At 43.4% G+C, this 14,294-nt stretch overlaps 1 protein-coding gene across 2 annotated transcripts in view; it reads left to right on the top strand.

Annotated features, from left to right (window-relative positions):
- The window catches only part of LOC138569218 (WW domain-binding protein 2-like), a 282,553-nt gene that overhangs the window by 95,972 nt on the left and 172,287 nt on the right, over nt 1-14,294 (top strand). The window contains exons 1-2 of one of the 2 annotated variants that reach the window (XM_069647003.1): nt 3,568-3,692; nt 10,192-10,321. In XM_069647003.1, coding sequence (XP_069503104.1) covers nt 3,640-3,692; nt 10,192-10,321 — 183 coding nt within the window. In that variant the 5' untranslated portion in view covers nt 3,568-3,639. Of the gene's footprint in view, nt 1-3,567; nt 3,693-10,191; nt 10,322-14,294 lie in introns of those variants that run through there. The other variant, XM_069647002.1, reaches the window with a different exon arrangement.

The raw sequence follows: 14,294 nt of genomic DNA, 5'->3' as shown, positions 1-14,294 counted from the left end.
GTCACCTTCAAAGCACTCTCTTCCTTGCATCTAGCATAGTCCTTTACTTGTCCTGGCTCAATCCAGACTCCCTGCCTGCCAGTTCCCTCTCTTTGTATTTTATACTTACTTAACCTTGCTCCCAGGTAGTGCTATGAGGTTAAGTAAGGTGTGAAGACTCATGATTGGTTTGGGAGACAGAGCTGTCTTAGCGTCGGTCCACCATGCTGGTTTTTCAGAGTGTGTGGGGATGCGAGGGATTCTCTGGCAGTCTGCGGTCCCTGAGTATTTTATTCCTAATTTGCCTAAACCTTCACATTACAGTAGAATGGGATGGGGCTTCTGAGTTTGCAAGTCTCGATGACCACAAAGAAGCTGGTCTTGGTGCGGGGCTCATGGGACCCTATCATGAGAGCATGCTCTGGTAACAACTCGGCCCTTGTGAAAGGTCCTTGCCAGGCTCTCAAATGGGGTACGCCACCCCTGAGCCATGCATCATGTGGAGTTGGCGATATCTGGCCCCTTGGTCACCGCACATCCAACTCCTAGAGCAAGGCACTGCACGTTGTTCCAGCCCCCAAACAGTGCCACCATTCAAGCAATGACACACCTTCATGCCAATTCATATGCAACCGAAGGAAACATTGATTAAAAGCCGCGAAAGTAGTTGGTCTCCACTTCTGAAATGCCTGGACCTGGTCCCAAAATGATTGCACTTCCCAATGAGAAAATACCCATTGTTTGACTACTAAAGCTTAATTGACTCAAAAGTCATCCTACTAAAATCTTTCCTCAACCAGAGGTCAACATATTTTAGAAATACGGTCATAGTTAGGAGGCAGGGTTATGGTTGGGTTTAGTAAAAAAAGAATCATTGGCCCAAGAAGAGAGGTAAATAAGAAGAGAGAGGAGAGTCTGGAAGATGGAAGAAGCTGAACTCTCTATTCAAGAAAGCTTTACGGCAATAATGGAAACATGGTCGATTTTGAAAAAAGCTGACATTTGGATGTTGTCTATTGCAGTAGGCCATTAAAATGACTAAACATAGGATGGTGGACTTTGGGAGACTCAAGATAGGTAGAATCACACTTGGAAGTCAACCGTTGGACATGGAACCATAGATCCTTGCATCAGGGCCTTGCCAAGACTACACGTCCTCCAAAGAGCCCTGAAAACCTTATTTTAAGAAGATGTGGCTTAGGAATGATTATGTGCCAAGACATGTAAAAAAGGTAGTTTATTTGATTCCTTAGCCCATCATAGGATAAGGTATGCAGAGAGGAGCGACGTTGCAGGGATAACCCACTGGATATGCACGAAAGCAGCCCCAGCAGCCCCTCTGATAACATTCCAACCCTTGCGCCCACAGGAATCACTCATGTTACGCATTAAATGTTGCATTTGCATTTAGATTCCACCCTACTACTCTCTTTGAAGAAGCCAATGCCCCATAAATAGTCTGCTAGCAGAGCCACTTCCCCTGTAAAATGGGACTGGGCCTTGCAACCTACCTTCAGACTGTCACCAATCCCACCTGTGTGGACAACTGCCATTACAAGCGACAGATTGATCCCTCCATGACCTGAATTAGATAGAAATCAATTTGACAGTCCACTGGCAACATGCTAGATTAGTAAAAAAACAACTCAATTAACAAATATTCAATACTAGCTGAGGTACCCGGCGTTGCCCGTGTCCTGATCGAGTGGTGTTTCATGTGACCTGGAGGATGTTGCTCTTGTCCTCTTGTTGGAAAGTCTTACTTCAGTTTGCTCCAGTGTCTTATGTGCCCTGGAGAATGTGGTCTTGTCCTCTTGTCGGCAAGGCTTGCTTCAGTTTGCTCTGGTGTCTCATGTGTCCTGGAGGATGTGGTCTTGTCCTCATGTCAGCAAGTCTTGCTTCAGTTTGCTCTGACATCTCATTTTCCCTGGAGAAAGTTGCCCTTGTCCTCTGGTCGGCAAGTCGTGCTGCTGTTTGTTGTTATGTTTCCGAAGCTCTTGATATTGATTTTCGCTTTGCATCAGATGGAGCTTTACCAAGTGATGTTCATGTTTTGTGCACCATGTTTCAGTCACTCAGTGGCTTCAGCACATTTGAGATAGTGTCCAAAAAAGATTAATTGATGGTGCTCTCTTCTTTTATATGAACCTAAGTAAGCTGTAACCTTGCAATTTCCCATATTTGCAGTTGCACGATAAATAAATCTGTGTTTTTTCCCATATAAGATTTTTGCATCCAAACATAGACTACAATCTTGCCCCAGACAAAAGAATAATCCATGCAAAAATTGGTAGATGTGGCTTCAACGGTGTGGCTTTGTATAGCCGGACAAACATACACACATTCAGCTTTATATATAAGGATTAAACAGGTTCTTTATTATTTAATTTTATTTATTTTGCATTCTTAAAGCGCTCACACAGCCCGCGGGCATCGAGGCGCTGTTGCAGGAATTGTTTTTTGTTTGTCAGTTGCGTAATTATTTTTTTTTGTCTTAGTTGCATATTTATAACTCGCTTAAATACCCAGAGGTTTCTAAGCGGGGACCGGGATCGAACCTGTGTTGCTTAGTGTGGTCTTGCTTCTGGTAGAGCAGAAGAGATTCCACACCAACAGTCAACAGAGATCTAACTCACAAGGGTTCAGCAGACCAGCCGAGGGGTCAAATGACAACATCTCACATCAGTGGGCTGCACAAAGGACATAAACAGGGTAGGCACAAGTATATAGCTGAAGAACGAAGGGGTGGAGGAAGTGTAATAAGCACATTCAAATCCCTAAAAGACTTTTACACGACACTAAAAACAAGATTTTTTCACAGAAACGATAGGGAAAATATGAAACAGACATAGAAGGAGTGTTATGGGTTACATTTAAATTCCTTAAAGAATCTAACATACCACAAGAGACAAGGGAATCGTACAAAAATGTCGACCTGAGAATTGCGACGGCCGAAAATGGCGACTTTTTTTTATACCCCCCTTACACCACATATATATGTGGGGGGTTATGGGATATTATAGTAATATGGGGGCCTGCGGGGATCTCCCCCCGCATATCTATGTGGTGCAAAGAAGGATTAATAAAGAAAAAAAGACGGCATTTTCGGCCGTCGCAATTATGTGTGGTCTTAGTGATCACAGAGATCCGAGACAAACGTCTTTCATGGCAAGGGTAGGAAGAGAATGACACAAGATGCAGGAGTGTGATAGGTGCATTCAAATTCCTAAAAGAATTTAAGGCAATACCAGTGAAACATTTTCAATAGAAAATGGGCAATACATGAAACAACCACAGGGGAAGTTATAGAGAAAGAACACTGGCTGCATTGGACCTGTGACTGATCCTAACTGTACCCCCACTGTCCCTAAGTCTGCATCAGCCTTTTGAGACACCTCTACATGTTTCTGCAGGCCAGCCTGCTTCCATTTAAAGATCCCCTCAAGGCAACAGTTCTCATGAATGGATGGTGTCTCCCCATTGTCATTGCCAGACCGGGGCCCACCTCTGTCTGTGTGACATCCCTGCTGACCTCACAATGGGCTGTTTCTAAGACCTGGCTGTCCCCCACATTCTGACCTCGGCCTATCTCATCTGGGCGCCGACTGGATCAGTAATATCAGATCCAGCAGCAAAGGGAGATCAAGAAACGGGGGGGCGATGGAGGTGCACAGGTACCAGTTCTCCAGAACCAATACAAGCGCAGAAGAAAGGTAAGCATGGGGTGGGCTATATGTTCACGGATAAAAGTCATGCGAATGTAGAAGTCTTGATTTTGACATGTAGGCAGGTATCTAATGACATAGAGAGGGGATGTCAAGTTGCATGAATGGGGTTTGCAATATTTTGGGATGGGCGGTAATGCAGTAGTGATATTTCTGCACTATAGCCTGCTTGTAGTAGCTTAGTGACAAGAGTAAGCAGAGCAAAAATAAACATACCGCAGGTGTGGGCGGATATCCAGATTTCCCGAAACTCTGGGAAAGTACCTCACACAATTCCTCATCATCATCCAACAGCACATTTTGAAAGGTTGCAGCAGTCCAGGTATTGCACCTCCTATTTCAAAGTTGCCAAAGAGGGCTGGCAAAAAAGGAAAGCAACAAATATCCTCGCTGAGCCCCCAACCAGTCAGATAGCTTTGCTCCAATTCTCAGCACATATCATTGGGCAAATGAGTGAAGTAGACCTCAATGTATCATCCAGAGTGGTGCATTTAAAACCCAGATTACACATTGGTCACTTGTCACCGAGAGCAAGCAGTGGATAGTCAGCCTAGAAAAACACTCTTGAGACCTTTAACTTCTTGCTGAATCTTAATTCCTCCTTTTTGCAGATTAATTGAATGAGCTAACTTATTTTAGAAGGGAATGGTCTCTATATAATGGCAGTGCCTTGTTTATGTATTATGTTGTAAGTGGATGTTAGTCTTATTGATGGTTTAGTCACGTTTAGAGTGAACTCTCCGGCATCCAGAGGTCAAAGTGGGAGGGAACGAAAGGGCACGACGTTCCCTTTCTTTTTTGGGAAATCAGTGATCGTTCCCTTACTTTATTTAACCTGGAGCACGGTTCCAGGACAGCAGTGATGGACAACTTCTTCCCTACTGGGGATTTGAACCTGGCTCATGTGGGTTATACTCCAGTGGCACACCAAGCACACCAAGCTGAGCTATCTTGCAGACTATCTCCGACATAACGCTCATTGTCAACCAGTCACAGATTCCTGTTCTCGGCACTGATCTGTGCCTGCTGCAATTACACATGGAAGGCTGCAGACACTGGGCCTCATTACGAGTTGGGTGGTAGCCCTTAAACGCTATTACCGCCGCATTTAGGGGCCGTCCAATCTCGAGTTGGGCAAAATGCTGAAGGTAGAAATCCAGGTTTCCGCCCGTTTTCTGCCGTTTTCAGCGCAATTGCAATCGCTCCGAAAGTCATATGGACTCTTTAAAAAAAAGCTGGAATTACAGCCTTACCACTACTCGTGATCTGGCTCAAATTGTGCCGGCCCGAGTAGCAGTAACACTATTTTCATTGGCAGTATCCCGGCGGAATTACCACCGGGATACTGGCATGGTCCTGATGTGGTCCACAGTGTCTGTACAGGTTACAAAAAATACAAGGTTGGCACTAGAATTGTGAATCCAAACTGCGCTCAGTGTAACGATAGTTTAAATCAGACCAAAAATAAGTTTAGTTAAGCTCCCTGCTATAAGGCATGTGTCAGGGTGGAGAGGGTAAGAACAACTTAACCATGAGTCCTCAACACTACTGCGCTAGGTCCAAAGAAGGAAGGGTGTACATATATGTACACACACAGATATCATATCATAATAGCCTTGATGTGTAAACAAGCCTTACCTTGTTTTTAGCTCATTTGTGTTGGTCAGCCATATCTAACATCTGGCCTGATTGTGTAAGGTATTATGCATTCATCTAGCATTTAGATCGCATGTGAAACATAGCACTGCTCCATCTACATAGTTGGAACCCAGGAAGTAGACATTGTTGTTTGGACAGCTCTTTTTTCCTCTTGCACACCACCCCTGCCACCCCTCAAGTTTTTGTTTGCACATCTAACTGTAGACTGGGGCTCCAGAGGGGCTGCACCTGGGCTACTCTTGCCTAACCTTGGAGTGCCATACTGATGGTAACCCCCTCCCCCTCCCCACTGAGGGCTAACATTGTGTCAGGCTGAGATCCTGGTGTCTGCGGAAGCTGCTGAACCCCCGACAATCCACCCAAAATGTGGCACTCTGAGCTGATAATATATATAACCGCTCAGTTTACCTCACTTCCAGAGGAAAGGGGGAAGGGACAAATTAACAAACACCAGGCTGGAAGCTATCAACTCGCTGGTTCTTCACCTGTAGTTAAAAACATAAACATGTAATACACCTCATTACTCAATGGGTTACTATACTAACCTTAAAACTCTATATCCTTTACCAAAATAGTCAAAAAACCATACCTGGTACTTCTCTTCAGTATGCCCAGAGAAGTGATAAGCAGACAAGACTTCCTTACTTGTTGACCAGAATCTTAAAGATCATTCAGCCTTCTCAGCAGGTCCATGAATGTAATATTTAACTTTGTAGTTCGTCTTCTCAACCTCAAGATTCTTGAACAAAGTCTAAAGTTCTTTAAATAAGTTTAAGGAAGTTTAAGTTCTTGTATTTATTTTTATATTTTCTTTTTAGAGTGTCTTTTACTCTGGAACGAATTTAAAACTTGCGATGAAATCTTCACGTGGAAAAATCCAGCACACGCGCTAAAAATCCAAACCGTGGGAAAAAACACACGCGCTTTACTCAAAGTCGCGGGAAATACGCACACCCGCTGAAAATCCAAACCGCGGGAAAAAACACATGCGGTTTACTCAAAGTCGCGGGAAATACGCACACGCGCTGAAAAAACCAAACCGCGGGAAAAAACACAAGCGCTTTACTCCAAGTCGCGGGAAATACGCACACGCGCTGAAAATCCAAATAGCGGGTAAGACGCACACGCGCTAAAGTCCAAGACGCGAGTTAAAGACACTCGTGCTAAAGTCCAACCCACGAAAAAATACGCACACGCGCAAAAACCAAATCGCGGGAAAAAAGCACACACGCTTTTATTTTATCACGTGACACTTCTGAGAGCTCGCGCGGAAGCTCCACATAGATTTGTTCTTGCGCATGCGCAGATTCGAAACGCATAATAAAATACACACGCGAACTCACGTAGCAAAACCCTCGCGTATATGAACAGTAAACGCGAGTCAAAAGTTCACGCTCACGCTTCACTCTCACGCGCAGAGTCACACGCGCAGGCTCAAGGTAACGGAAAAAATCACGCTCTAGTTTGAATTGATACGTAGGAAAGAAAACAAACGTACGCGCTTAAGTTTTTAGATACAGGTTTGCGATTTCAATCCTTTTAAATTAATATAACTTTTTTACAAAGTTCATCAAAACAAGGAAAGTCACTTATCTTGTGATTGAATCTTGAAAACTTCTTTTTTCAGAAAATTGGAAATTTCTCACTCCTGTCCTGTGTCTCCACCAAACTCCATACACGACTCCTGTTATATTTTCAAAGATGCCGCTCGACTGCTTGAAACTTGACACCCCAGAACAAGTTAAGCAGGAGCAGCATAGCACACGACCTCTCAGCTGGGCAAAGACGATGAAAGGCAGTTTAGAATGTTCACTGTCCTCTCTAGAAACAATCTCCAGCCAATTAGAATTTAGCCTGAGAACCTCCATCTTGGCTTGGGGCATTTTCCATAGACTGCAATGAAGGTTAAGGGCAAAATTGGCTGTTTTAAAATATAACCCATAATAACTTCCCAAAACCTTTCTATACTAAATATGTGTCTCCCCTGACCCAATGTAAATGAGTATATGATACTGTATGTAAAAGAATATGTCACTCCAACCTGACAGTACCTGACACATTGAAACTGGGGGAGAGTTGGATCCTGGCTACGTCTACACTTCAGTTACGAGAATTCCCGGCTGCCACTCCCTGGTACATACCAGAGGGATTCAACCCTGCACACCTGCATCCAGTCAGCCTCCCTGAAGATTGCTGAGAATTGTTTGAGCTCACTGCAGCTGGGACCCACAGTAGCGCCCCTGCCACCCCTCAAGTTTTTTTGTTTGCATATATATATATATATATATATATATACACACACACAGATATCATATCATGATAGCCTTGATGTGTAAACAAGCCTTACCTTGTTTTTAGCTAATTATTTAGCTCATTTGTGTTGGTCAGCCATATCTCACATCTAGCCTGATTGTGTAAGGTATTATGCATTCATCTAGTACTTTGATCGCCTGTGAAACGTATCACTGCTCCATCTACATAGTTGAAACCCAGGAAGTAGACATTGTTGTTTGTACAGCTAACTCTTTTTTCCTCTCGCACATCGCACCTTCGCAACCTAGCGGAAGGCATAGGCTCACTTCCGCACACCCTGCACTCGCGTATAATACAAACACTATTGCACATCACCTCTGCCATAAGAATGAAGCAACTTTTAAAGATAAAAATTCGAACTGTAGCTTCCCACATAACTCTCTCTCCTTAAACACACAATCCCCCCTTTAGTCCATAGTATACCTCCGCTGTGCCCATACATACTCCATTTAGACATGGTTGACTAACAGGGTCTTGGCCATCCTTGCATAACTTTAATGGCTGAAATGCACACATGGATGATAACACAACCCAAATTCTCCCAAGTTTCTTTTTGGACACTGATCCTTTCGAGGGCATTCAACCAAAAGCGCGTTGGGACCATAATTATGGTGAAAGGCGCTATAACATATGACAAAGTGAATGAATGAATAGCTTTATGAAATTATTGGACATAACACAGATAAATTATGTTGAGTTCTGTAAAGAGCCAAGGAAAATCATATGTCAATAGAAGAAATATCACCTACTGGAAGTGACACCGTCCATCCATACATGAAATAGATGCACACGTACAGGTAACGGGCAGGGGTGTGTGGCTATAGTCCCAGCCGTGTCCCTTAAGAGGTGGGAATGGTGGGTGATTGGAAGTGCGAGGCTCCTTAAAGCTGCATACTGTGGGGGACAATGACCAACAAATGGCGGTCATTTAAATGCTGCATTTTCTTTTGTTGTGTTCTCGTCTGTCTTAATAGTACTGTTGTAAACACTGGAGTGTGGGGTACAGTGGAGAAAAAGAAAGCATGGTGTTTGCATTGTGGGGGGTGAGTATAGTCTCTCGGGAGTGGGGGTTTGGGTGCAGCTGATGCGGAGGTAGAAGGGGACGGGGCAGGGAACCATAGTTGCACAACTTTTATTTGTATTCTGTGACCACTGCCGGCATCACCAAATGACTGGCCCCCTTTCCCGATAATCGATCTTGCTGAATCTAAGGGGTAATGACAGACATGTGTATTGGAATGAAAAAGCTGACTGAGCAGTGTACATTGCAAGTGATTAACACATTACAACAGGCTCAATAAGTGGATTTCCTGAATGATATGGGGCCTCCTGGCCTTTTAGCAGATACAAACTTACTGCAACTTCATTCTCAGAATAGAAGAGGAGATTTAAAGAAGACAAATCGCTGGCTAGAGGGAAGTCATTAAAACATTTTATGTATGTATGTATGTATGTATGTATGTAGTATGTGTGTTTGGAATTTATAAAGCACAAACTTGGTTGGGAAGCAACAGAGTGCTTTACTTGAAAGAAGCACCCAGGGGGTTACAATTAGCAAAGGGACTGGGATGGGTAAGGGTAACACAGCTAGGTGAAAAGCTCTGAGGGGGACAGAAGTCAGGTTGAGTGGTGTGATCAAGAATTGGCGAGATATTTATTGAAGAGTATGTTCTTTAGGTGCTCCTTGAAGTATAGGATGGGGAGGACCAGTATTATCTGCATTGTTAGCTTGTTCCGGAGACAGAGTGCAAAAGGGCAGAAAGCTCCTTCTTAATAACTACTGGTTCCCCTTATCTTCTAATCGTGTTTTTTATAATGCGCTTAAAACCAGAGGTTTCTAAGTGCGGACTCAGGATTGAAGGGAGCGTGTTGCCACTGAGCTATACTACCCGTGTATCTAGGCTTTTGACATCCATCAAACTCCACCTTAAGTCTTCTTCTATGTCCCCCTTATCTGCCTAGACTTCCATGTCCTTACTGAGATCAACCGTGTCAGCCCTTGGGCCCATACATCAAGCTTCCTAAACCACTAACCTCTGCTAGTCACCTGACCTTGCAAGGGTGCATGTCCTGAGAAGTGCAAATTTAGGATTAGCATGAGTTACACGTTTTACATAGGCTAACATCTGAACAATGTGATGTTGCTTCTCTCTCCTTAAATTTCAATATCAAGTGCTTGGATGCAAAGCTTTACTACCTACAGCAAAGTTATCAGTATCCCCTGCTATAAGTTTAATGATGGAGAATACTACCAATTGGGTGTGAACCATATTAACTCTTCAGTGTTGTTTCATGTACTATCCAGATCATTGTATTCCTGCCTGTGATCATGCTTGAGTCTATTATTGCATTTCCTGCCCCTTTAAAAACGGTCAGTACTCCTGCCTACTGCTACTAGCTGTCCCTCTTTATAGAAAATGTGTGAACAGTCACCCTCACGGGTACTTAATGAGTGCAAGGGATCCTCTTCTGTTTATTGACTACACTTGAGTGAAAGTCTCCTCTTTCTTTTCAGAGTCCTGGGCCATTTCTGCAATGTGCAACTTTACCTCGAAGAACAGACCTCCACCTCAGAACAAGAAACATCTCTTCCAGAAGAACTCAAGGGACCGAAGAAGGGGATGCTATACCTCACCCAGTACAAGGTACGGATTTCCCTTGACTGGACACATAGCATTCCTAGTACAAGTTATAGACACCCACCGCCCAGGAGATGTTAGACCCTACCTATCCCAGGGCAACAAGAAAGTAGTGGGTGGTGGGGCAGTGGCTAGGGACCTCGCTTCATCACCCCAGCTTCACCAATGTCCTGCATGGTCCACCAAATCGTGCATACAGGCACTCTCTCATCAACCCTGTAGTTAGCTAGCCTAGAGTGGTTCCAGATAGTCCTCTCATCCAGCCTCACCTCTTTGATTAGGACTTCAAAAATCTTTGTAGATCCTGAAAACATGGAATCACCCTTGACAGTAATACCCCCTTCCTCACTCTAACCCATTAATCAGGGAACAACTCCAGAATGTGACCAGAGATTCCCCAATCACGATATCTGTTTTCTACCCTGTGCTTGGTTAATGCCTTTCCCAGACTTCCTTAGTATCAAGTCCCAGCATTAGATCCCGAGAACGCTGAAGATGAACCCCACAGACACCTCTGAAACATCTACTCAACAAGTTTTGTTTTACTTTTGCCAAACAGACAACCCCGGGGGGAAAGGGGAAGTGGACACAATAATAAATGACAGGACACTGCTTGCGACTATTCTGTTGAAAGCGGCTGACCTGTAAACCAAATGCAAGAAGGTATTAGTTTCTTACTACCTCTTTCTATTCCCTCTTATCTGACTTAAGTCACTCCCTTTAGATTACCTGTCTGCCTCCTCTAACAGCTCGAAGGCATCACTGAATCCTTCACTTATCTTCTTAGTGTAGATAGGAGATCTCTCTCTCTCCTTGGTTCTTACTCCTAAGAAAGATGCAGCAGAAAGAATTCTTGGATGTCTCTCCAGTGCATTCGCTCTTAGTTCTCTTAGTTTTAAAATTCAACTTCCCGTACTGATATTTTGTTGTGCCTGTCTCCACTTAAGATTTTCTACTCCTCTTTGCCTTATTTCCTTATTCTGCAGGTTTTTACTACCAGTTTTGCATTAGTTCACAGTGTATGTTTTCTTTTCTAATTATGGCAATGTCCTTCAGTAGGTCCTTAACTAGACTAATTTATCTTCTGGCTTTCACTGCTACGGTTTACTTATGGTTTCTTTTTGTGTCTTAAGCCCTAGCTCCTGGTATCTCTGCTAGTCCTTAGATACGATTTATCTCCGCTAGACCTTGTAATTAGTCGTGAAGTCTTTAGATACGATTTTCTTTTTTTTTAAAACATCTATTTATTAGCATGTCAACAAATACAAATCACATCAATATAATACAAGGGTTTTTTAGATTTTAGCAGAAGCATAAACACATTGTTTAACTACATTCCAATAAGTATACAATGCAAAGCAAACATTACAATCCAACACATCCCCCTTAGCCACACTAAATCACTTTCAGTGTATGTAAACAACAACAGTCTCAAAAAAATATAACCACCCCTCCTATCAGAAGACATACATAGACACAAGACTCCACGTAGACCAACACCAAACCAATACATTAAAAAAGAGAGCAAAGAAGAAATACCTAAGGTATGGATGATATTGCGGAGTGGGAATTGTTTTTTCTTTTTTTTTTTTTCCCTTTTTTCTTCTCTCTCCCTTCTCTTCCCTCTTTCTCTTTTCTTTCTATTTTTTCTTTTCTTTCTTCTTTGCTCTCTTTCTTAGTGTATTAGATATGATTTTTGATTGCCACTCTGTCACTGCCTTGCGTTTATATATTTAATTTCTGTTCCTCAGCGCTGTCGTGCGTTAAATTCCTAATTACCTCTTGATGTGACTCACTGCACTGTTGCACTCATAACAACTTCTTTTAAACTTGCCTTGTCACCTCGCGCACTCACGCTTCTCTGATCTTCGTCTTGCTTCAGGAATGCTTCTCTTCAGAAGCTGCCGGACTCTGCACTGCCACGCACTTGCAAAGAAATTGCTAGTATTAACAAGTCAACTGTAGTGCTATGTTACCATGTTGAAGAACGTGCGCAGGTTCTTTTTTCGACTAGCTCCCAGCCTCGCAGCTCGCGCGCACATTAACTCGGCAGAGATGCAGGTAACAGGCACATGCACTCGGTCTCTTCCGAGTTACCTGCTGCCCTGATTGCCAAAACTCCAAAACATGCACTCAATAACACTTTTAAAACTATTTACAGCTCTGACAATGATTTACATCAGCCTCTACAATTTATTAACATTTCCTAAGTTGAAATGACTTATTCTCATTAAAAATGACTTGAAACATTCTATACACTTAGCTCAGAGTCTCTTGACGGATTTTCAATCAATTAAGTTAATTCTCTTCTTGGGATTTCTTCCTCTGTCCTCTTCCTGTAAACTGATTTTACTTGGTTACACCTGGAGCTCTTGTTTGCTGTAACATGCTCTGTACACATCTTGAATGAAAGGCAGTTTAGAATCCTGGTAAACATTCCAAGCTGCCCTTCAGAACCACCAACTAATCAAATCCTAGAGCTGCTCCCTTTTAGAAAGGGGTAACTCCTGTCTCATGGTAGAACTTTGGTTAAGGAATTCACAGATGTCATTAAAACACTCACACATGCTTCAAAACAGTTCTTATAAATGGGCAAAACACACACCAACCTTATGCACCACCTTTCCCCTCCTGCCACTTAGTGGAGGCTCCCTACTACCCAACCAGGAATTCACCCATCCCGGATTGAGCCTGGAATTGAGATCTGTTCCCCACATAAGGTGTAACAGTAAGATTCCTGCTTCTACATTGGGGGTAGACTTCACACCCAAAATCAGTTTCTTAACAGCTTCCTTAACATTATTGTTATTTCTCAGTGCCTGCTCAATCCTCCACACTATTACCCTATTAAATCTTTCAACTAGCTTGTTAGTTTCAGGATGATAATTGGACATGTATTTCCACTTTAGCCCCTTCCTTTTAGTGCACTCTGATATTTCTGCGCTACAGAATTGAGGGCAGATGTCGCTTTCTATTTCAATGGGGTAGCCATCCATTCTGAAGACCAACTTTAAGGACTGCATAATGTCACTGCTTTTAGTACCTTTCACCAGTTTCACTTCCGGCCATTTGTAAAAGAAATTGTCATATGTTGCGCAGGGCACACAAGTAGGTTTTGGGTGGCTGTGCTGATGTAAGGGGGCAGGTAAATGCACACAGCAGGAATGAAGAATAGGTAAGGTAATTCAGAACGGCGGAACAGGAAGAAAAAACAGATCTCAATGGTGAACAAAAAGGGATGGGAATAATGCGACAAACAATGAGGAATCCCAATAGGGGTGTAGCCACAGGTTGGACTAGAGACTGCCCAAAGATATAAGGGAAGCTCAATGCCTTTATTTATTTGTATTTGTAGAGCGCACTACAGCCCACGGGCATCGAGGCACTGTGGACATGGAGAATAAGAAGGCCTACTTAAGGGTTACAGTGAAGCCGCCCAGCATATACATTCATAGATACGGTACATGGTTACATATATAGATACTTAGTCACACAGAGAGTGACTGCAGGAACAGGCAAGTTACACAAACAGGCTGGTTTTTATGGCCTTGCGAAATGCAGCATGAGAGTCAATTTGCCTGATGTAGGGTGGAATGGCGTTCCAGGTGGTGGCAGCCAAGGTAGGGAAGCTAGAACCCCCAGCGCACGCTCTGCGTGTTCTGTGGACAATTAATGTGTTGGAATATGCAGATCTAGAAGGCCTGGAAGCAGGGGGTTTGGAGAACCTTTGGGCAAGGTAAGGGGGGCTAGGTTGTGGAAGCACTTGTGAGTCAGAGCAAGGGTTTTGAAGATTATTCTTTCTTTAACGGGGAGCCTGTGGACGTGTCTTCTGAGACTCTGGGGAGTTGAGGGGTGATGAGGATGGGAAGTGATATGGCCCTAAGAAGCCAAAAACCATGTGTTTTATTTTATCCCAGAGGTCTGCTAACAGTCCAGATGCTTGGGTACAGTCCTGTGATGTTCGCGAACACTTCAGCTG

Source organism: Ambystoma mexicanum, chromosome 2q (genome assembly GCF_040938575.1).
Source record: "Ambystoma mexicanum isolate Mex_15411 chromosome 2q, UKY_AmexF1_1, whole genome shotgun sequence".
Lineage (NCBI taxonomy): Eukaryota > Metazoa > Chordata > Amphibia > Caudata > Ambystomatidae > Ambystoma > Ambystoma mexicanum.
The sequence above is the reverse complement of the archived record's forward strand: the minus strand, read 5'-3'. Positions and strand labels throughout refer to the sequence as shown.